The sequence below is a fragment of the Balaenoptera borealis genome (genome assembly GCF_965194805.1).
Source record: "Balaenoptera borealis genome assembly, chromosome: 15".
In the NCBI taxonomy this organism is placed as follows: Eukaryota; Metazoa; Chordata; class Mammalia; order Artiodactyla; family Balaenopteridae; genus Balaenoptera; species Balaenoptera borealis.
The window spans coordinates 80,627,288-80,651,120 of record NC_138871.1 but is presented as its reverse complement, the minus strand read 5'-3'; the positions used below and the strand labels follow the sequence as shown (position 1 = coordinate 80,651,120).

General features: G+C 41.6%; 1 protein-coding gene across 1 annotated transcript in view; it reads left to right on the top strand.

Moving 5' to 3' along the window:
- The first annotated feature begins 6,970 nt into the window (after positions 1 to 6,970).
- DDX1 (DEAD-box helicase 1) overlaps positions 6,971 to 23,833 on the top strand; it is a 33,848-nt gene continuing 16,985 nt past the window's right edge. The window contains exons 1-13 of the mRNA XM_082357447.1: positions 6,971 to 7,108; positions 9,796 to 9,847; positions 10,159 to 10,222; positions 11,223 to 11,252; positions 12,230 to 12,326; positions 14,436 to 14,483; positions 16,149 to 16,232; positions 16,809 to 16,892; positions 17,261 to 17,337; positions 17,910 to 17,982; positions 19,560 to 19,636; positions 19,749 to 19,863; positions 20,587 to 20,725. Coding sequence (XP_082213573.1) covers positions 7,093 to 7,108; positions 9,796 to 9,847; positions 10,159 to 10,222; positions 11,223 to 11,252; positions 12,230 to 12,326; positions 14,436 to 14,483; positions 16,149 to 16,232; positions 16,809 to 16,892; positions 17,261 to 17,337; positions 17,910 to 17,982; positions 19,560 to 19,636; positions 19,749 to 19,863; positions 20,587 to 20,725 — 956 coding nt within the window. The 5' untranslated portion in view covers positions 6,971 to 7,092. The remainder of the gene's footprint in view (positions 7,109 to 9,795; positions 9,848 to 10,158; positions 10,223 to 11,222; positions 11,253 to 12,229; positions 12,327 to 14,435; positions 14,484 to 16,148; positions 16,233 to 16,808; positions 16,893 to 17,260; positions 17,338 to 17,909; positions 17,983 to 19,559; positions 19,637 to 19,748; positions 19,864 to 20,586; positions 20,726 to 23,833) is intronic.

Here is a 23,833-nt window from a genome sequence, read left to right as displayed (position 1 = left end):
ATCATTTTGAAGAATTCTTGACCATCCTTTTTATCAACCCCCTCCTTCTTTAAATATAGCAGGTGGTCTTGTTTCAGTCTGCTTCAGATAAAATTCACAGACCTCGGGGATTTCCCTGGTGATCCAGTGGCTAGGACTCCTCATTCTCACTGCTGAGGGCCCAGGTTCGATCCCTGGTCGGGGAACTAAAATCTGACAAGCCGCGTGGTGTGGCCAAAAAAAGTAAAAAAAAAAAAAAATCACAGACCTTGTTAACAAGTGATCAGTTTCACAGATAGGAAGGAAGTGCAGTAAAACAAGGACCCGGGGAGAGGGGCTGAGAAAGCAAGCCTGTACCCTGGGTGCAGATGCAAAATGTGTCTCTTTTGCAGGTAATGGAACTCAAGGGTCCCAGCAGATTCTGGGCAGCTGGATTCAGGACATCTGTCTGGTGCAGAGTCTGTTCTTCAACACCCACAACCTCCAGGCCGTGTTCTCCTGCTCAGACTCTAAGTGTGGAGCCATTTCCCCACGAGCCATCGGCGTCGCTGGCAGGAGCTGATGAGCACGGGAGATGGCGGGCAGGGGGGTCGGAGTGACGTTCACGCCTGCCCGCCGGTCAGCACCCAGCCGTAAATCCTGTCCCCGCCTGGCTTGCTTATAACGAGACCGACACAGTTAGTAAGATCTCTTTTTCTGTTTTACAGTCCCTCTGAAACTCATCTGAGTTGTGCTTTGTCTTCTGCTTCCCATATATCTGGAGTGACGGACTTTATGGCCACTTCTTCAGGGGATGGAGAATTATAGATCTCTGGATTTATGTCCATTTGCTGGGCTCTCTCTGGTCCCTGTACCATAAGGTGAACACTGGGGCAGCGAGAATGATGTTGCATTCTAATAGATCTGGACGCGTTTCTGACATCTTATTTTGACAAAAGCATAAAATTCAATGATTGTTGCTCAGCTCAGAAGCTGTAGGAAATTCAGAGGGAAAAAAGGGGATGTTTAAACAGGAGCCTTCGATGTCTCCAAACTGTTTTCTGAGTCAGGTAAACTGTGAAAAACAGGGTAGACTAAGCCAACAAATTAATGACAACAATGGCTGGTCCGGAAGGAACATGATTTACCCCAGAGGATGAACAGGCTTTTTCCTGTTGTTGAGGGATTGCCACCTGCTACTTGAACAAATAAGGGGTCTGTTAGGGAAGCGGGGGGAGGGTGTGGAAGGCAACCTCTAAGCTGGTCCCTAAATTATCCTCATCCACTGGTCCTCATGCCTTTGTGTGTGTCTCATGCCTGTGAACAGCCCTCTGTGACCAATGAGATATGGCAGAAGTGGCAGTGTGACTTTGATGGCTAGACTGTAAAAGATATCACTGGCTCTGCTTTGTTTACTAGGATCGCTGGTTTCGGTGGCAGAGGGGGGTGGTATAGGGGGTGCCAGCAACCATCTCATGAGAACGTTCAAGCTGCCCTGGAAGAGGTCCAAGTGGAGGACAGAGGCCTCCTGCTAATTACCACGCAGTCATAAGAGCCAATGACCTTTACAAGCTGATCTTTCCCCACTCCCATCCCGCCCCTGCCCCTAGACTTCAGATGATTGCAAACCTGGCTAGCAGCTTGACTACAGCAGCAAGAATGGCTCTGAGTGGACATGCCCAGCCAAGCTGCTCCTGAATTCCTGCTCCACAGAAGTGTGAGTGATAATAAATCTAGAGTCACAGTTCTGGCTGGTACGGTGTTCCTTGGTGCCAGGGACTCAAGCTACTTCTCTCTTATTGTTCTGCCATCCTCAGTACATGGCTTTCTTCTCATGGTCCAATATGGCTGCTCAAACCCCAGCCATTGCATCCCTATTCCAACAAGAGGAAGAAGCAAGAGCAAGAAGGATGCACCAACTCCATTAAGGGCACTTCTGTTTATATGCCACTGGCCAGAACACAGGCATACGGCCCCGCTACCGGGGGGTTAGGAAGTGGAGTCTTTATTCTGGGAAGCCATACATCTGGCTTAAAGTCAGAAATTTAAGGAAAAAGAGAAATAAACATTGGGGCAAACTAGCAGTATCTGTTAGCTGGGGATTGGCGTTAAGCAAGATTTGCTGCAAGTTGCTAGCTTAGCTGAATCTGAATAATAATTAGGAGTTTGCCAAGAAGAGAGGCGTGGTATACTACAGATGGCAGCACACTCTTTGCCATTCCTTGCATCAAGAGGTAGAGCCTATTTCCGCTCCTCATGAATCTGGGCTGTGCTGATCATGTGACTTGTGTTGACCAATAGATTCTGGCAGAAGTGACACTGGGCTACTTCCACAGCTGACTCGAGATATGCAGCCTCAGCTTTCTACTTTGGGGCCCTATCCTCTTGAAACCCAGCTACCATGTAGGAAGTCTGTCTTCCCTGGGATTAATCCTGCTGTGAGAAGGTCCAAGGTGGCCATGTGGAGAGAGCAAGACTGTGTCCGGGAGCCCTACAGCACCACCCAGGAGCGTGAAGTCTTTTCAGACCTCCCAGTCCAGCCCACCAGCTGAATGCAGCCGAGTGAATGACCCCAGGCCATGCTGTGTGGAACTGAAGAAGCAGCCAGGTAAGCCCTGCCCACATTCCAGGCTCACAGAATCATGACCAATAAATTGGTCGTTGCATTCAGTTGGGGGTATTACTCAGCAATAGGTAAGTGAAACTAACAGGGGAAGGCTATTCTGGGGAGAGGAAACAGCATTGGAAATACACAGCGGTGAGAGGCAACCTGCCGTACGCGAGGAATTCTAATATTCTTTTTTTTATTTGGCCGTGCTGCACAGCAGCCCCAACCAGGGACCGAACACGTGCCCCCTGCAGCGGAAGCACGGAGTCCTAACCGCTCGGCTGCCAGGGAATCCCCAAGGAATTCTATATAGTTTGACATGCTGGAGGGTAAAATGACCCCAAGGGTACATGCTGGCAGGAAGCAGGAGGCTAGACTTGGAGGGTCTGGTGTGTGCCATCCTGAGGAAGATGGAATCAGGAGTCTTACCCACCAAGAGCCGTATCAAAGTGGAGCGGGTGTCCTGATGGAAGGTTGGCCACGTCCGCTCACAGCAAGATTCAAGATCCAGAGTAGGTGATGCCAAGTTCTCTGTTCTCCTAAGACATAGATCTGAGGGCAAACTTCCTGGGGAATCTTTGAGGAGGGAGGAGTTGCAGTTACCTGTGTGGCATGGTGAGTGGGTTTGTATTATGTATTGTGAGGAAGGATTTGGCGGGGGGAGGCTACGTAATGAAGATATTGCATTTTCTAATTGACTTCTTTTACATTAAAACTACTCTCTCTTGCTGCTTCCCTCTTGGTGGTGGCTGGATCCTTAGGAGCTAGGAACGAGGGCCCAGAAGGAGCCAGGACAGGGACTGGGGAGTGTGGTTGGGTGCCAGTGAAAGGACAAAGTAAACAACCTGATTTGAATTATATTCCCTAGGCTGGGTTCAGGCTCACGTCCTCCATTACGTATGGCACATTTCATCTTCATTTTTGGTTGTGAGGAAATGACCATATATCCAAGGGCTGTTTTTTTTAAAATTCAAGTGATTTTTTTTTTTTTTTTTTTTTTGGCCATGCCACTCGGCATGTGGGATCTTAGTTCCCTGCCCAGGGATCGAATCTGTGCCCCCTGCAGTGGCAGCATGGAGTCCTAACCACTGGACCGCCAGAGAATTCCTCAAGGGTTGTTTCTGATGGTGCCTTCATGACTCAAGCCAAAGTCGCCTCCATCTTGGAGCCACGATAGGTTTCTTATTGCTCTATTCCAGAACATATGAAAAAATTTTCTGAGTGATTCATTACACAAAATCTATACTGATGAATGTCTCATCTCTTTTCTTTTCTGTACCTGTTAGGTATGTGTTGGGTGGCAAGCCAGAGAGAACTAACAGTGGCTCAACTACGTAATGCATTCTCCAGCCACAAGAGGTCTTGAGGCAGACAGACCTGGGCTGGTAGCTCACCACCATCATCAAGGATCCAAGCTCCTCCTATTTTCTGCTTCAATAGGTTTAGCATGAAGCTTTCATCTTCAAGGCTCATCACTGCCTTTTCAGGTACCATGTCCATATTGCAGAGCACAAACAGTATCTGCCAGTCAGATCTTTCTTTTTCTTTTTCTTTCTTTAAGGAAATCCTCTCTATACTCTCAAGGGCCTGGGTATCTCAAGGACCTGTTTCGTAGGCCTGACTTTGTAGCTGCAAATCCATCTGGTCTGCAGTGGCCTATAGTACAGCTTACTTGAAAATTCAATACATAACACAATCTCTCTGGGTGTATGGATAATACAGCAAAATTCCACCATATGTGATTGGCTATGGGTCCAAAAGGTCCAATTACCCAACCCAATAAGATGCTGGGTTATTGTGAGGTTATAGAAATAAATGTCCAGGGAAAAGTCCCAGCTGGGAGTTTTACGTCCCTTTCAACCTTTACCGGGATCAACTGCAGTTTGGCGCCACCTAGTGGTGGTTGTCTTCCTACCTAATGATTTATGTAGGTGGGTTTCTGTAGCCAGGCAAGGATTCCAGGACTGTCTCCCTGATAGTATGTGCCCATTTAATCAGCCTGTTTTGGGCAGAGTGGACCAGCAGGATACTGGACTGGAGACACCCATCATTTATCTCTTGGTTGGATGAAGGGGTTGCCTGCCACTTCTTTGCCTGGCCTTGTCCTACCTGCCAAAGAGGGGAGCCAATCACATTATATCCCAATTCACATTATTGAAGGTATTATTATATCTCTCTCATATTATATTTACTAAATAAGCTAAACTTGATAGGGAATGAGCAGAAAACATTATCTGTTACCTTGAAACCCTCTCTAGAGACTATTTCTTCCTCTGACCTAGATGGAATCTCCAGCATCTTCCAGAGTTTTTCTGGTCACTCCCAGATAACGAAATATTGCTTGGCTATTTTCATCACAATTATAGTCTCATTTCTGTAATTAAACTATTGGGTCCAGTGTCATGATCATAACTCACAATTTTAGCCAAAATGACAGCTTCCTCCCTCCCCAGTTTATCAATGTGATGAAGGATGCAGTCAATCTCTTTCCTGCTCTCCCCTCTACCATTAGCTGTTGTTTCTGACCCTTGGGGAGCGGTAAAATCTGGGCAGGGAGGAGACCCACCTTTATTTGGCTGGTGCCTTTGTGATCTGAATCTGGCGCTCTCTGGCTCAATAATGCCCAAGGTCGACTTTTTTTTAGCTCAGGGGTACTTTTTGTTGGTTTCTTGGAGATTCTTCTGCTGGTATCCTCCAAATGCAACTTCCACGAAGCAGGTGATTTCTGTCCTCTGGTTAAAAGGTATGAATAAAACAGGGTCCTTTGGGGGTCTGTCTGCTGCATCATTTAACTTCTCCAGGCAGCTTTCTTGGGCACATTCCCCCCCCTTTTTTTTTTTTTGGCTGCATGGCATGTGGGATCTCAGTTCCCCGACCAGGGGTCGAACCTGCGCCCCCTGCATTGGAAGTGTGGAGTCTTAACCGCTGGACCACCAGGGAAGTCCTGGGCACGTTCCCTTTGAAGAGAGCTTCAAGTCCACTCTCCACAGGTCCAGTTAGCCCTGGGTGGAAAAAGTCACACATGTTTCCCCACAGTTGTTGGAAAAGTGGTCTGCTCCTACAGCCGCCTTCTCTTGCCTCTGGCTCTTTTCCTGCCCTGCTGCCTTGGGGCCTTCTAGTCACAGCTTCTCATAGCATGCCTTCTGCTTCCCAAACTCCTGAGATCAAAAGTCCTCCGAGTAGTCCCCTGGAAAATGCTTTGTCCCTTGACAGAGGAAAAATATGGCGTACGTGGCATCTATTCAGAACTGCTACATTGCCTAACTCTCAGGGGGTATCACGTATAAATTTATACAAAATATAATGAGAATATAGAATATCATGTGAATGGTGCCCCCTGGAGGTGCGAAGCTGCAGGCAGGCCTGACTGTATTGTCCTTGTTGGAACTTTAGGTGAATCCTATTACATGTAATAGTATAATAATAGAGCTAACACATATATTGTTACCACATGCTGTGCACGTGGTGCTTTACCTATTTTATTCAAGCCTCATACCAATCCTTCAAGATAGGTACTATTATTCATGGTTATTTCACAAATGAGTAAACTGAAGCCCAGACTTGTTCAAGGTTACACAGCTAGCAAATGGCAGGGCTAGAATTCAAACGCAGGGAGTATGGCTCCAGAAGTTGTAGTTCTAAGTCCATCTAAAACATCTTGCCTGAGGGTTTGACTTTTCTCATGTCATTCTGGGGCAGGCTACACATTAGGTACAGCATGGACCCTGAAGTTAGGCGGATATGGCTCAGATCCCATGCTGCCATTCAGTAGCCATATGGCTTTAGACAAGTTACTTAATTTTCCTGAAACTTAGTATCTTCGTCTAAAGATGCTAATACAACCGGACAGAGTTGTTGGCAGGATTAAACATTCGTTTACTTTTCCCATCTTTCTGCAAAGAGAAGAGTCAAACTGTAAGGACGTCAAATAAACGTGAAATTATCAATACTCCATCAAACACCGGGGAAGGGAGGTTGGGAGACCGAAATCGGTCAAAAGTATTTAGTAAATGACTGTTGGGTGCCAGGCGCTCACTAGCGCTGGTTTTCTGGGCGATGAATTCAGTACGTTCTCTCCAGGTCATTCACACACCACAAAGCCCTGCTTATCTTGGAGAGGCTGCGGGGTCTGAGTGAGGCAGCAGAGATGGCACAGTTTTGCTGTCAGATCAGCCTGGGCCACTGTGTGACCCTCATCACGTAACGTCTGCTTCCTTGCATGTGGAAAAGTGCTCCTGATGACACATAGCATGCTCTACATAGAAGGTAACTCTGAGTACGTCTGACGATGACGGGTCCTGGCTACTTAGGAAAAGCAAGGGGCAGCTGAACTGGGTCCGCGCCGTGAGGTCCGCGGCGGGTCTTTTCTTCGGCCGGAACAGTTCTTTCGGAACTGGGTCCTTGCCGGGACTTGGAAAGCGGCACACGCGGGCCGGGGGCGGGGGCCGGAAGCGCCGGCCGCTACCGCGCCGCGTGTCCTTTCGGAGGGAGGGACCGCGAGCTGAATCGCGGAGGACGGGGCGAAGATGGCGGCCTTCTCCGGTGCGTCTGCGGAGCTGGGGCTGGAGCGGGCGGCCCGATGCACGCCTCGGCCCTGGGCCGGCTGGAGGGGAGCCTTTGGGGCGGGGGCGGACAGGTGCCGCGCGGGACAGGAGCCGCGCGGGACAGGAGGGAGCTGTCCAAGGCGGTCCCCTCGGTCCCCGCACTGCAGGCGGATCAGTGGCGGCGCGACAGGCCCGATCGGTGCGCCTCGGTGTTGCAGGGAGAGGCTTTCCCTCCAGGTGCTGGCCGGGCCGGGCCTCCCCGTGCTCGCTCTCTTCTTTCTCTCCTTCCAGTCTCCCTTCACTCGGCTGTCCTGCCAGGACACCCGGGGGTGCGAGAGCGATGCGGCGGCGTTGCCGCGGTCGCTCTCGGAGCCCCGGCCTCTTGCTCTTTGACGTGGCAGTGGTGCTCACGAACCCTTTTCTGTCCGCGCCCGACAGGCGCTTGGCCTGGCCGAGAAGCAGCAGGGCGCGGGGAGGGGTCAGTTGGAAATGACCATCGTGCATCTAGTTGTTTTCAGGCCCTTCCAAAACTAAAACTTCCAGGCACAAACCTGATACTTATTTGTTGTTAAGCTCTATTATATCAACAGTAACGTTGAATATCTAAGCTAAAGGGAAAGCATTTTCGTCCGCGTACACACGAGCCCATCACAAATTTTGAAAATCGTTGTTTACTTGTGGATGATACCCTCCTTTATTCCAAACAGGAATTTTAGGTGGCTTACCTAACCCGACAGTTGTTTTTCTCTTTTCCTTTATCATCCTTCCTTTATACAGCCACAGTTTTACAAGTTGCAGTAAGTCTTATAGACTAAACGTTGTACATTTATATAGCAATAAATGTATCAAATTAGGGCTACTATGTTTAAATATTGTTAATCTATTAAGATGACTTCAGATATAACAGTATTGTACTTTCTTCATTTTTCTCCTATTAGAACATTAGGAATTCCAAGTTTTTAGTCGTGAGAGAGGATTTCTGATTGTTTTAGTTGCATTTCATAATAGGCAAGGGGGAATCTGCTCAGCCTGGAAGCTGTTTTTGTTTCCCCAGCTCTCTCCTCAAACAAGATTTCAGAGCCAAGGTGTGTAGAGCAGTTCCAGGTTGTCATTTTATAGGTTCACTTCTTTGGGAGTCATGCACAGATTTCAGGAATATTAGAGTAAAGGACTAGAAGAGTCTGTGATGTGAAATAAAGACAAAAGTGGAATTAAAGAGCGTGAATATTCCTATTTTTCTTTTGAGTGTTAAAAGTGTTCTGTTTAAAGAAAACATGGTTTCGAAGCAAACCTGCAGAAAACATGACCAGAATGGAACAAGAAATTGCCTGGAGTTTGCTAAAGCTGTCTGTGGTTGCTGCTTGCAATAGAATAGTTTCACAAGCAGCTTCAGCTTGCAGTATTCTGTATGCAGAGTATTGAAGACCATCACTCCCCCTTTTTAAGCACTTTGCGTTGTAGGAGAGCGAATACACCTAGACTTTAATGGGGGCAATTTTTAAAAAGGTCAGCTTGGATATACAACTTTTGATCTCGAATAGATTTTCAATCTGTGGATTTTTCTGAAGAGACTTCGGGGTAGGAGAGCCTGCCTTTTTGAAAAAGATTTTTACACTTTCCCATGTCATCAATGTTTATATTAACTAGTTTACTATACAAAATGTTAGTGTTGTATCTATTGTTAATTGCTAGTATGTGTCTTCTCACCTGATGCAAAGAAAAAGCTACTCTTGCAGTGGATTGTAGTTTTATTTTATGCCTTTTCACAAATGATTACAAGAAATACAAAATTTCCAAATAGATTATCTCTGGGGCTTGGGTATATTTGAGTGTTGTTCATTTTTTAATAGAAATATATACTTTTGTAAAGATAACAATAATAAAAGCTACATTTTAAAAATGCAGACTTAAAAGAAAGATCACTTCTTATTTGGAAAGGAGATTTAAGTAATACAACTCACTAGTCCATGTGTACCCTCTACAGTTCATTTGAGAAGTGATAAAATTTCAAAATCCAATCAGAGATAACCCAATCTATTCATTTAGGATTCACTTTGATGTAAATTACTTAAATATGTGAACAACTAAGAAGAGAGTAGTTCTTCAGCTGACATTTCCAGTTAACCCAAGTTCTCACCAGCAGCCCCTCCCTTTTCAGTTTATCAGAGTTTTGATTATGACTGCCTATAAATGTGGGCTCTCTCTACTTGCTTATTCATTTTTCTCAGATCGCTGAGGGTATTCACATGGTCCTTAAAGAGTCAAGGCACATGATTTCCACATTATCTCTAGGTGAAACAACCATGGTACTGGTCTAGAACTTTCTCTCCAACTCTGGCAGATTTTTCGCCAGTCATAGGAAACACTCACTGGTGGATACTAGGTACTAAGTGATAACTATGTGCCGGATGCATTCATATGATTATCTGTAATCGTCCCGTATTCCTACAACATAAACAATATTAGCTCCATTTTGTGTGAAGAAATAGGTTTATAGCTTGCCTAAGGTCACATTGCTAGTGAGAGCTTGAATTTGAACTCAAGTCTTTCTCCAAAATTTATACTCAAGAGATACTATGTAACTGAGCTATGCTTCAAACCTGTTTCCCCATTGAACAGTAATTTTAAGAGCAATATGATTTAAGTTTAGTATGTGTAGTTTTTAAAATTAATTTTTGTTTTCAGAGATGGGTGTTATGCCTGAAATTGCTCAAGCTGTGGAAGAGATGGATTGGCTGTAAGTACCTCCATCTTTAAAAGCTTAAATGTACCTGTGACAACAATGTTTTTCAATTTAAATAGTGGTTAGTGTTTTTATCAAATATTTTTGGGCCCAGTTGGATAAGTGAAATTCAGTTTTTTCCTGTGATTCTTTAAATCATAGAGTTTCCTTTCTAAACGTTGATATATTTTTAGCTGAAAAAGATTGGTAGTGTTTACCAAATAAAATTCTCTTTTAGGTTTATAATTTAACATGTCTTAATTAGCTTAGGTGATTCTTTTTTTTTTTTTAACTAACTAAAATTCTTCAAAATATGATTCTTTTAGTCTCCCAACTGATATCCAGGCTGAGTCCATCCCCCTGATCCTAGGAGGAGGTGATGTCCTTATGGTATGTTTAAATGTGGTGAGGTGGTTGGAAGCTGGGGAAACACAAGTCTGGGGCTGTTTGTGACCCACTTTAAGAACTCCATAGGCTTAAAAATGGTATTTTCACCAAATTAATTTTATTTGTTCACAAACATTTAAGATACCTATGCTACATTCGAAGTAATTAGGTAAAAGTTGTGGGGAACACAAAGGTGAATAAAATGCAGTCTTTGCCCTTCAGAAGCTTCAACCCAGTACCACAGTAAGACATGTACATGGATAAATGTCATACAAGGGAAAATGTGACACCTGCCTGAGAGGTGCAAAGTATGAAAAGATTCAGGTGGGGTCCAGTTACCCTTCTGCTTGAGGAATCATAAAGGACTCTGCTTGGAAGAAGTAGATTTTGGACAAGGGAAGATAAAGGAGGAATGCTCTCTAGGTAGAGAGCACATCAACAAAAACTGTGAATAGGAGAATGCAGGATACGATCCCAGAGTAATTCACTTCAATGGTAGCATAAAATACATGTGTCTGGGGTGGAGAGTGTAACTTGAGATAAGATGGGAAGTATACAGTGGGTCAGATTATCTGTAGCCTTTCTTAAGTGTCATACTAAAGAATTTGGGTGTTTGCTGGCAGTGTGGATCATTGGAAATGTTTAACCAGGGATGCGTTGCATGGTTAGAATTGTGTTTTTATGAAGACTGATTTGGTAGCAGCTTGTAGTGTAGCTCTAAGACATGAGATACTGTTAGGATACTTTTGTAACAATCTAGGTTAGAATAATAAGGGTTTAGATTTGAATGGTAGCCATGGGAAAATAAAAGGGAGAACAGATTTTTGAGGGAATGGAAGAGAAATGGCAAGATTGGCAATAAAGTTGAATGAGGAAATCTGAATAATCTGGAGACACTGTGGAACTAAAGGTAGCTTGTGAATTGTTAAAGATTTCTATATGGTATCACATTAATTTGATTTCCTTAACTGACAAGTTAAACTTTTTTTTCTTTTTCATTTAGGCTGCAGAAACAGGAAGTGGAAAAACTGGTGTAAGTAATAAACTTAAATTGACTTACTTTGTAAGAGTTGATTTTATTTTTCATGAATTTATTTTATTTACTTATTTTTGGCCGCGTTGGGTCTTCGTTGCTGCACGTGGGCTTTCTCTAGTTGCAGTGAACGGGGGCTACTCTTTGTTGTGGTGCATGGGCTGCTCATTGCAGTGGCTTCTCTTGTTGTGGAGCACGGGTTCTAGGTACATGGGCTTCAGTCGTTGTGGCACGCGGGCTCAGTAGTTGTGGCTCGCGGGCTCTAGAGCGCAGGCTCAGTAGTTGTGGTGCATGGGCTTAGTTGCTCTGCAGCATGTGGGATCTTCCTGGACCAGGGCTTGAACCTGTGTCCCCTGCATTGGCAGGCGGATTCTTAACCACTGCACCACCAGAGAAGCCCGTAAGAGTTGATTTTTAAAGCAACTTTGAACAGTGGTTTTTACTTTGAAATATTTAATCAAATATCCTCCTTCCAAAATGTAAAAAGTGGTTGCTTGCCACAGAGAACAATATTTTTGTTGCCAGCTCATTCTGAAATAAGATTTATAAGAGTATGGTTTTAAGAATATAGTTTAAAACTGGTCTTGGAGAAAGAGTTACAGTATCTTTAGTATTTATACTCACTTCTGAATTTTAATGCAGTGGCTCTAGTGATAAAGAAGTTGCAAATAGAGGTTGATCTCCTGTTGGCCTAGACTAGAGAAACGGTTTGTCAGAATAATATTTATCCTTTTTAGTTTAGTTCATTCTATGGGTCCCGATTGTTTATTGTTTTGGGCTATCAGCTGGTTCTTATTTCCTTCATTCAGTCAACTCTTGTTATCTTACTGGTATTTTGGGTTTGGGAAAATTGGAGCAGTGCTCAGGAATATGTGTCATTATTTAAGGTACGTGCATGATTTTTGTAATTCATATTGATTATTGAACTGTCACTGATATCTGAATGCTAATATAGAGAACTCTTGTTTCTTTGCTAGGCTTTCAGTATTCCAGTTATCCAGATAGTTTATGAAACTCTGAAAGACCAACAAGAAGGCAAAAAAGGAAAAACGACAATTAAAACTGGTGCTTCAGGTAATTTTTGCATATTATTAATTTCCTTTTGTATAAATTAGTAATTCTCATTCCTGGCATTTACAGGTGTGAAGTTTTTTTTTTTTTATAAATTTATTTTATTTATTTATTTTTGGCTCCATTGGGTCTTCGTTGCTGTGTGCGGGCTTCCTCTAGTTGTGGCGAGCTACTCTTTGTTGCAATGCGTGGGCTTCTCACTGCGGTGGCTTCTCTTGTTGTGGAGCATGAGCTCTAGGTGCGCAGGCTTCAGTAATTGCAGCACGCGGGCTCAGTAGTTGTGACACACGGGCTTAGTTGCTCCGTGGCATGTGGGATCTTCCCGGACCAGGGCTTGAACCTGTGTCCCCTGCATTGGCTGGTGGATTCTTAACCACTGCGCCACCAGGGAAGCCCCAGATGTGAAATTTGAGTGTGCATTTTTATTGTCAACATCCAGGGGATGGTATTGTCATTTGGTGCCCTGGAAACCAGCGTTGCTAAATGTCATTTAGAGCATAACACTGAAAGATTGTCCCTCCTAAGATACTAACAGTGTTGCCTTTGAGAAAACACTGGCATTTTAGAAATAATATTTAGTTATTTTAATGTTTTTCTTAACCTGATAACTTTTTATGCATATATTGAAGATAAATTGGTACAGTATTTTACAAAGGCGTTAAGGAAAGATTTTACAAATAGTTGATAGAGTATAAACCCATGGTGGTAGGAAATATTGCCTTCTACAGGGAAAAGAGGCATGCATTTTCCTTTAAGGTAAGAAAGAAGGAGCCCAGGAGGTTGAAATGTAAAGTGTACCTTTTAAAGTCAGTTTCTTATTTTCAGTCCTATCTCCATGGAGATTGGTCCTGTCTGTGCCATGAGCAATCTTACATTAGTTTTCTCATCCTTAAATTTTGTTGCTTTTATTAAATGGTTTCTGAATTCCATTCTATCTTGAGTAATCTATGGTTTTGTTATATTTTAAGTCACTTTTGTTTCATGATACAAAATAGGATTGTGACAAAATTGCAAGCTTAAGTGGAGTGAGCTGGCATATCAACATTTTCTTCTCAGTAGTTTGAAAGTAACAGTGTTACATAGTTTGTAGAATGAACTCATTTGTAAATGAATTGTGAGATAATGGATATGAACTATTTAGACTATTAGTCTGTTTAAAAATAGTCTCAGAATTTGTAGCAACTATAAACCATCATTTATCAGAGAGAGTGATGAAAGAGAAGGATTCTATCTGCTTCCACAGAAGGGTAACCAGAATGGTTGTAGTTCCAAAAATCATGTCCTATTAGGAGTAAGGAAGCTAGATATTTAAACATGGAGAAACAAACAAAAAAGGGAGGTGGTATAATTGTTAAATCATTGTTGGGATCTGGAGAGAGAATAATTGTTCTAGAAAATACTGTTTAATTCCTAGTAGCTTGATTGAGCCCACAATGGATAGAGACCCTCAAGAGAACGTTACTTCTCCATCATTTCAGGTGTTTAAGCAGATGATAGATATCATTTGACCAGAAATAACCTAGAAAAGATTTCTACCTTGGGTGGAAATTGGGCTTGAAAACACATAGCATTCTCTTTAGCTATAGTGATTTTTTGATTATCCAGACTCTTAAGATGTTTTAGAAAAGGAAAATGCCGATCCCATAAAAGTGAGGAGGAAAATATTTTGTGACTTATGAATTATTTAAAATAAAGGACTTGCTTTTCTTAATGATAATGATAAAGTGATAATTAGATTCTGATATGTTGGTGGGTTATTTTCGTTATGATTGAAGTCACCAGAACTTCATTTTATTAATGCTTTCATAGTTATGACAAAGATCAGTGCCATCTAATAAAAAGGCACTGAAGCAAGTGAGCAGAAAAGGTTGCCCTGGATGGGCCAGTGACTATTATTTTTGGCTTGTTTCAGTTTTCAGTTTCAGTTTTGCCTTTAATAAAAACAGCAACAATTTTAATCGTACATTCCAAATAGTGTGTAAAACCATATTGGATCTAGAGGAGTTAAGATATCATATAAAATATAAAATATAAAATATTTGCTTTATTTTTTGTAGAATGTTTTAAATTATGTTTGTTTGGGGTTAACTTTTCTTGTTTTAATTTGCTTAGTGCTGAACAAATGGCAAATGAACCCATATGATAGAGGATCTGCTTTTGGTAAGTGGATAGATTTTAGCAGCACATTTGTGATTCAGAAACTTGTTTTTAATGCAATGTTGAGGAAAGATAAAGAATTCTTATAAACTGGTAAGGGGTTCTTGTGTTGACAGCAGATAAAGTGTTACCTGTTGTAGTAAGAAAGAGATAAGCAATCTGGAAAATGGACAAAGGATGTGAATAGGCAGTTCACAGAAGAACCAAATCCAAATGGCAATAAACATACAAAGGTCAAATTTACAGGTAGCAGGGAAATGGATATTAAAGTTACAGTGAATGTTGTTTTATACCCATCTGATTGGCAAGAATCCAAAAGGGTGATAACCGACTTACAGATTACTGCCTCTCTGGAAAGGAGTTTGGCATTACCTGTTAATATTTAAAAAAACATATATTCCTGGAAGGTCAAGCTCATTGGAATGAAAGTGCCAGTATGCAAGAATATACTTTCAAAGCTGTTCGATGCAACATTATTTGTAATGATAAAAACTGCCAGCAAAGTAAATGATACTGCTAGAATGGTAAAAAAAGATTAGGGTGTATCCAAGGACTATTGTGTAGCCATTATGAAGAATAAGTCAGAACTGCAGAGTTGACTTGGAGGAATTTTCTCCAGGTGTCAATGAGTAAGAAAATCAGGATGCAGAGAAAGGTAAATGGGCCTTGAGGAATCATGACAGAAACAAACAACCCCATACTGTTACTCTCTACCGTGTGATATCTAATTTATGTAAAAGTTTATATATGTATATATGCATAAAGAATTTTAAATACAAAAATTTTTATGATTTACCCTTGTCAGAGAACTTTTTTAAAAGTTCAGAGGTTTATATAATGTACCCACATGAATAAGAATTTATACTTTGAATAAATAATTTAATTTCTTATAAGTGAAGGAAAACGTGTGACGAGATGCTTTTTTAAAAAATTTCTTCTGCATTCAGGTGGCGAATATGATTTGCAAGCCTGAATCAGGACAGAAGTTATAGTTTCCAGTACAGACAAAAGCCAAATGCATTACTTAACGCCAAAAAGCACCAATAAGCACTATGACTGACTATGATGTATAATATAGAACTTCATCTTTTAGAGCCCTAATATTAGCAAATAACAGCTACAGGGTTATTTGTTCAGGCTTTTCCTGCTGTCCCTTTATGGTTTCTGGAACCACGGATTAGGGAACAAGCCAGAGTTTCTGTTTTTCTTTTAGTGTAGCATTCACTCAAGCTCTAATTTCGGCATAAAATCAGAGCAACAAGCATTGATGAGTGGGTGCTGCGTCATCCTTAGTATCCGTTTCTTTAAAGGACTCTAGAGAATAGTTGTCTAAACATGTGTTGGTGATGCAGCTGCGGTAGTACAAGTCAGGTTAGGTGCTCTGTTGATGCCGTTTTAGAATTGTTGTGGTAAAATCCTGTCCTAGCCAACAGATAACAGTAGAGAAACTAGTCCTCAGTGTAAGCCACAGCCCTCCAGGGGATGAATGAGGGCAGCTACTCATGGGGACGACATTGCTATCCTTCAGGAATCAGCAAGTCTCAGTCCCTGGAACATTGCACCAAGTAATGAATTATCTTATTAGTGAGACTGAACAATACTTATTTCAGAATGCGTGATTTATGTAATCTGTATTGACATGGTTTTCTGTGTTTTTCTCAAATCCAGCAATTGGGTCAGATGGTCTTTGTTGTCAGAGCAGAGAAGTAAAGGAATGGCATGGATGTAGAGCTACTAAAGGATTAACGAAAGGTATTTAAACAACATTTGTTCTTATCTGAACTTTTGGGGTGATGTATTTTTTTTTTTTTTTAAAGAGCAGGTGATGTACAAGCTGGCTTTTTATTTTTATTTATTTAAACACTATTTTATTTATTTATGGCTGTGTTGGGTCTTCGTTTCTGTGCGAGGGCTTTCTCTAGTTGTGGCAAGTGGGGGCCACTCTTCATCGCGGTGCGCGGGACCTCTCATTATCACGGCCTCTCCAGACACGCAGGCTCAGTAATTGTGGCTCACGGGCCTAGTTGCTCCGCGGCATGTGGGATCCTCCCAGACCAGGGCTCGAACCCGTGTCCCCTGCATTGGCAGGCAGATTCTCAACCACTGCGCCACCAGGGAAGCCCCTGGGGTGATGTATTAATACATGAACTTTCTTTAAAGTAGCTTTGAATCAAGGATCTGAAAAGATTTTTAATGTTACAAAAAGATCTACAATTCTTCATTTGGAAGATACAAATTGTTATTCAGAAACAATGGGAAAGTAGCTACATGGTAAATGAATCATAAATGTATAATTTATATAAATCTCAAAGTATTTTGCCTTTGCAGGGAAACACTACTATGAAGTATCGTGTCATGACCAAGGATTGTGCAGAGTTGGGTGGTCTTCTATGCAGGCTTCCCTAGACCTAGGTAAGTGTTTCTAAAATAAACTGAATTTGTTGTTTTACATTTGTGAATTTTTAACATTTTATTTTAGTGGGGAGCAAAATAGTAAACTTAACCATACAAAGTTTATATTTAGAGACATGGAAATAATAATATTTACCTATACCCTCCTTGTTCCAAGAAAGATTTGAAGTACCAAAAAATAGATATTATAACGTCATAAAATCAGGAGGAATAAGGTTAAGGGTATGAATGAAGTCAGTAAAGTTAGTATGCGTTAATATGTACCACACAGTACTGTGTAGATGCTTCATATTATCTTCAGCTTGTGAACTTTTATGGTGCTTTTAACTTTATTCTTACCACATTTATAAAATACTTTTAAAATCTAGGTACTGACAAGTTTGGATTTGGCTTTGGTGGAACAGGAAAGAAATCTCACAATAAACAATTTGATAATTATGGAGAGGTAAGTTGTATTAATGACTTAATCATAGTGTTAGTAAGTTTTCCTGCATACTTACTTGATCACTCATGACATGACTGAGGGTATAGAAATGATTGTGAAATTCAAGTGAATTTTCTGAATATTTTCCATGGAAAGTTCAGATTGGGACTTCAGTGAAGAAATGTTACAAAATGAGAAAAATATTTTTCTTTTATGCCATTTATTAGCCCCTCCAAAGTATATTACTTTGTTTTCTGTGTTCCCCCCCATTTTGATTTTGGCTTTGACTTTAATACTTGTGTCGCTCTCATTTCTTATTTTGAATCATGTTAAATCTAAATATACTTGTTGTGGTAGCCGACATCTCTAGTAATGTGGAGGAGCCTTAATATCATGTTGCTTCTAAAAAGTCTGTCTGATGCTTCTACTATTGTATATGATATGCTGTACTAGGCATTTTTAAAATCTACATTAGAGTTTAAGGAAGCATTATGCAACACTAACACACACTTTGGATGCAGCTATATTTGACCTTTTAACCTTATTTTCAGTTTTGCTTTTTATTAACAGCACTTGACTTTTTGGTTTTCTAGGAATTCACTATGCATGATACCATTGGATGTTACCTAGATATGGATAAAGGGCATGTCAAATTCTCCAAAAATGGTAAGCTTTCTAGGGACCGTTTTGTTAGAGAGTATATGTGATATTCATTATTTGTGATTTTTTAAATTTCCTCACCATCTTCAGTCTTCTTTCTCTTCCTCCCTGCCTTGCTTTTGCACAAATACTTATTGAGCATTTGCTGTGTGCCAGGCATGCTGGTAGGAGCTGGAGATAGAGCAGAAAATGGACTAGACACATTTATGTGTACTTTTGTGGGGCTTAGCTACTGATAGGGAGAGACAGACAGGTATATATGTTAGGTGGGAACAGTGCACTGAGGGAGCGTATAAATCCGGGAAAGGGGATGGAGAGCATTCTGGGGTGGTCAGAGAAGGCTTCTCTGAGAAGGTGACATTTGAGTAGAAATATCTTGGAAGAGTATTTCAGGCAGAGGGACCAGTAATTGCAAAGGTCCTGAGATGAAAGCGTGCTTGGGGTATTTAAACAGTGAGGAGGCCAGTGGGTCCGGAGCACACTGAGCATGGGGGAGGGTCGTAGAATCTTAGGTCAGTGAGGTGGTGAGGCCAGGCCATATAGGACCTTATAGGCTATGATACAGACTTTGACTGAGATTGGAAGCCATTAGGTTTTGAGTAGAGAATTGGCATCATCTGTCTTTAACAGTTTAACAGTACAATCACTGTGGCTGCTTTGTTGAAAACACTGGGTGGCGACAATAGGTAGGGAACCAGTTGGATGCTAAGAGTTCTGTTTGGGGCAAGTTAAGTTTGAGATACTTATTAGACATCTGAGTGATGAAATCAAGTAAGTAGTTAAATGTACAGTTAAGCGTTCAGGGGAGGGATCAAAATTGGAGATTTTGATACATCTTTGAGAGTTACTGGCTTATCTATGATCCAGTCATAGATCTAGATGAGATCACCTGGGGAATGAGAGTAGGTAATGAAGAGGAGAGATCTGAGGCCCAGGGTATTCTTGTGGTTAGAAGTTGGCAAATTGAGGAGAATCCAGCAGAAGTGAATGAGGAGGAAAGCCAGAAGAGGTTGCGGTCCTGCAGTTCAGGTGAAGAAAGCTTTTGACGGAGGAGGGAGTGATCACATGGTGTCCAGTGCTGCTGACGGGTCTAGCCTAGAAAGATGAGGAACGAGAACTGCTGTGTTTGGCAAGTGGAGATCATCAATGAGCTTGACAAAGAGCTGTTGCGGTGGAGCGAGGGCTGTGTGGGGGGAGCCTGACTGGGAATCAGTTCAACAGAGAACGGAGTGAAATGAGGTGGACACAGTCAACATGGAAATCAGGCAGTTTTACTACAAAAAGGAGAAGAAAAAATAAAAGACAGATGGAGGAAGTTTTGCACTCAGGGAGGTTTGTCCAATTCAAGTGTCTACTGGAAGCAATCCCGTAGGAAGGGAATAATTAAAATTGTAGCGGGGGAGAGGGGACAATTTCAGGAGTAAAGTGAAAAAGTGAAGAGGTTGGTATTAGCACAGCTAATCTGCAGTAACAGGAGGGGGAGTGTGAATATGTGTAGGCTGGTGGATTTGGTGGTGCGAGCGTGTGGAGGTTCTTTTCTGGTCGTTTTAATTAAATTTCTCTCTCTTTTTTTTTTCTTAAAGGAAAAGACCTTGGTCTGGCATTTGAAATACCACCACATATGAAGAACCAAGGCCTCTTTCCTGCCTGTGTTTTGAAGGTAATTAGAGACACTTTGCTGTGATTATAAGCTGCTTTGATCTTCATTATTTCATATTGGTTAGTTTGCTCTTAGGTTAAGCATTTTCATTTTCTCCTTTATTCAATGCTAGAATGCTGAACTAAAATTCAACTTCGGGGAAGAAGAATTTAAGTTTCCACCAAAAGATGGTTTTGTTGCCCTTTCCAAGGCACCGGATAGTTTCATTGTCAAATCACAGCACACAGGTATAGCACCTGAGAGGGTAAAGATTTCAAGAATGGGGTATTGAAAACTCCAGTAAGTAAGGCTTCTTGTAGTGAGGTACAGATACCCCCCTTGCCTGTTTGGTCATGCATCTTTATTGAACATGTCAGTAAAATTCAGTTTCAAAACCTAATTCATAAACCCCAAGTATTTGGTTTCAGTTCATGCGTTTTGGGGAAGCTGGTCATGATGATGATGGTATCCAGTATTTATAATGTGTGTGCTTATTAAGTGCCATGGCACTGTGTTAAGTGCTTCACCTGCATTATTTAGTCTGCATAACAACCCTGTAAGGTAGCTTTATAGACAAAGAACTTGAGGAGTAGGGACTCGAAGTCGCTTGCCCAAGGTCACAGGACAAGTAAGTGGTAGAACTGAATCCAAGTCCAAGCAGCCTGACTCCAGAGCTCCCACTCTCACCCCACTGTGCTGCCTAATCGCTTCCAGTGATTTAAAGAAAGTACATTTCGTAGCTCATTTAATTTATCACAAAGCATATAATCCATTAAAATTACTGCAAGTAGATTTAAAGAATCTGTAGTTCATTTTAAGAATCTTTATTTTGTTTACTTTGACTATCACCTATACCACTTGACAATTGTTATTTAAAATTTTGATACTGGAGTATTTGTGCTCGTGTTTTACAAATCAAGGTATCATGAGGTGTGATCCGAATGTATTCTAATCTTCTTTATTTTCTTAAGGTAATGCTCAGGTGGCACAAACGAAGTTTCTCCCCAATGCTCCAAAAGCTCTCATTGTCGAACCTTCCCGAGAGCTGGCTGAACAAACTTTGAATAACGTCAAGCAGTTTAAGAAATATGTCGATAATCCTAAATTAAGGTAAAGCTTCCTTTTGTGCTCAAACGCCTATTGTCTTTAGGTCTGAGGTGTTTCAGAAGAAGAGTAAAGTAGGAAAAAAATGAGGTAGAAATTCAGCGTGTGTACATATGCATGTGTATGAGTTTGTAAATATATTTAACTTTGACATATAGTAGCAATTAGTTTCTATATAAAACTACTGTTTAAGTGAGAAGAGTTCTATTAAAAAAAGTAAATTGAGGGACTTCCCTGGTGGTGCAGTGGTTAAGAATCCGACTGCCAATGCAGGGGACACGGGTTCGAGCCCTGGTCTGGGAGGATCCCACATGCCATAGAGCAACTAAGCCCGTGCACCACAACTACTGAGGCTGCGCTCTAGAGCCTGCGAGCCACAACTCCTGAGCCTGTGTGCCACAACTACTGAAGCCCGTGCTCCTAGATCCCGTGCTCCGCAACAAGAGTGACCACCGCAATGAGAAGCCCACGCACCGCAATGAAGAGCAGCCCCCTCTCGCCGCAACTAGAGAAAGCCCACGTGCAGCAACGAAGACCCAGCACAGCCATAAATAAATATTCTTAAAAAAAAAAAAGTAAATTGAGATTTTTCCTGTGTCTCTTATATAAAATAAGAGTCATGGTTTGCAAAACAGTTATCAGAGTAACAATTAATTTTTTAAAGGGACCATTTCATTTAATGTTAGCTTCATTACTTCATTTGCATAGAAAATGTATCACTCTCTGTCTAGTGTGTTGGTAAACCTGACTTGGTGAGGTTAATTCTAGCCTGTCTCCTAGTGGTGACCATCTTCCCTGTGGGCATTCACACTGGTCACTCTAGTTCGAGGGCTCTTTCTGCCATTGTGGGGAGACCGTAAGTCTAGTGATCTTGGGGAACCTCTGGCTCAGTAGCAATCCCTTTTAATTTGAGGAAAGCCATACCATATAAGTAAACTGCTCTGTCAGTTGATTTGACGCTTGATTTTTATTAATTTTTCTTACTGAAATATAATTCACACACCATAAAATTCACCATTTAAAGTGTACAATTCAGTGGTTTTTAGTATATGGTCACAAGGTTGTGCAGCCATCACCACTATCTAACTTCAGAAACTCTGAATTATTGATGTCCCGTGGGCCCATCTATTTATTTATTTATATTTTTAAAAATCTTATTTATTTTGATGTCTGAGCTTTTTTTTTTTTCCGGCTGTGTTGGGTCTTTGTTGCTGTGCGCGGGCTTTTCTCTAGTTGAGGCGAGTTGGGGCTACTCTTCGTTGCGGTGCGCGGGCTTCTCATTGCGGTGGCTTCTCTTGTTGCGGAGCACAGCTCTAGGTGCCATGGGCTTCAGTAGTTGTGGCTCACGGGCTCAGGAGTTGTGGCACACGGGCTTAGTTTCTCCGCAGCATGTGGGATCTTCCTGGACCAGGGATTGAACCCGTGTCCCCTGCATTGGCAGGCGGATTCTTAACCACTGTACCACCAGGGAAGCCCCCCACCTTTTTAATGTTGATCTTTCTCATAAGTTAAACTTATTCAGGGATAAATTTATACTTAGTAAAACTTTTTAGGTAAAATAATTCCTAATTTTGTCTTGATGATTGATGCATTTCACTCTTTCAGTAACTATTTGAATACCCACCATGTGTGAAGACTTAGGCTAGGGATCAAGATATAACAACAAGAATTCATCTTTGCTTTTATAGAATTATGTGCAGGAGTGTGGAGATAGTGTGGAAGGCAGAGAAACAACCAAAGTAATGTGATAAAATGCTTTAAGGATACGACAGGGAGAGTCACTACAGGAGTACATCACCAGAGCAGCTTCTTAGTGGAAGAGACTCAGAACTCTTCACAAGAGAGTGTTTTTGGAAGAATGTAAAATGCTAATATAAGTTGATTTTTGTGCTCTAATTATGTGTAAAGATTAACGTGCATCTGGACAAAGCCTGGAAGGGAAGATAGATGACAAAATCAATTTATTTGCTAAGATGGTAAAATTGTGTTGCTCCTTTCGGTATTCAGTACAAATGAGCCTTTTCCTTGAAGACCCAGCTCAAGTCCTGGTCTTTCTGTGAAGCTAACGTGTTGGTGCCAGCCCGGTCCTTTCTCCCTCCTCGGATACGGCTGACTGTTTGCTTCCCCATAATCCCTATGCACTGTCATGTGTTAGTGTTTCTTGTTTGAAATGTGCATAGCTTTACTCGTCCCAACTCAGTTTTCCACTCCATGAGACGGGGGCTGGTCTTTTACATTCCTCAACCCTACAGTGCTTTGCACACAAGCACAGATTGTTACGTGTATGTGTAGTTTTCTGCCAGATTTGTAGAAATAAATGTATCTGATCAGGAAAGTGGGTAAGAGTAAAGTTTTATAGAAGAAATGATAGATTTAGGACCATAGTTACAAAACCTGGGAACTAAGGGACCTTATTTAAAAATACAAATTTATTGGTCCCTCTTCTGGATATACTGAATCAGATTTTCCAGGGAATAGGAATTGGAGCTCTTTGTTTTTTAAGGAAGAATGGCACCTCTCCTCTTCCAGGTGGTTCTTAAGTAACCAATCTGGCCTCTGGTGTTACCGGATTTAGGAAACATGGCTCTAGTGGTGGGTGGTTAAGGACTATGCCAAGGTAATGGACATTCACAGGCTAGAAAGCTTTTTTTTTTTTTTTTTAAACACTATATAAATCGCTTAAGATGACAGTAGGCAACCGTGAAGCTGTTTCTTTTCATCAGTCATAGAATTTATGAGACTAAGTGTTAACATCGTCCACTTTCCCAGGATTTTATGGTATTTTTTAAATGACTGATTAAATAAGAGTAAAATTAATAAACGAAGGTAGTTGATAGCTACTTCTGATTGAAAGTTGTCTGGCTGCCTCAGGAAGTAATTTTGTCTGCTATTTATAAAAAGGAGACAGAATAGCTATAGTGCGATATAATTCACATATCATACGATTCACTCTTTAAAGTGTACAGGTTGTTTTGGTTTTTATTATATTCACAGAATTGTGCGACCACCAAAACCAATTTTAGAACGTTTTCATCACCCTCAAAAGAAACACTACCTTTTAGCAGCCACTCCCATTTCCCTCACACCTGCCTATCCCTGGGCAACCAGTGACCT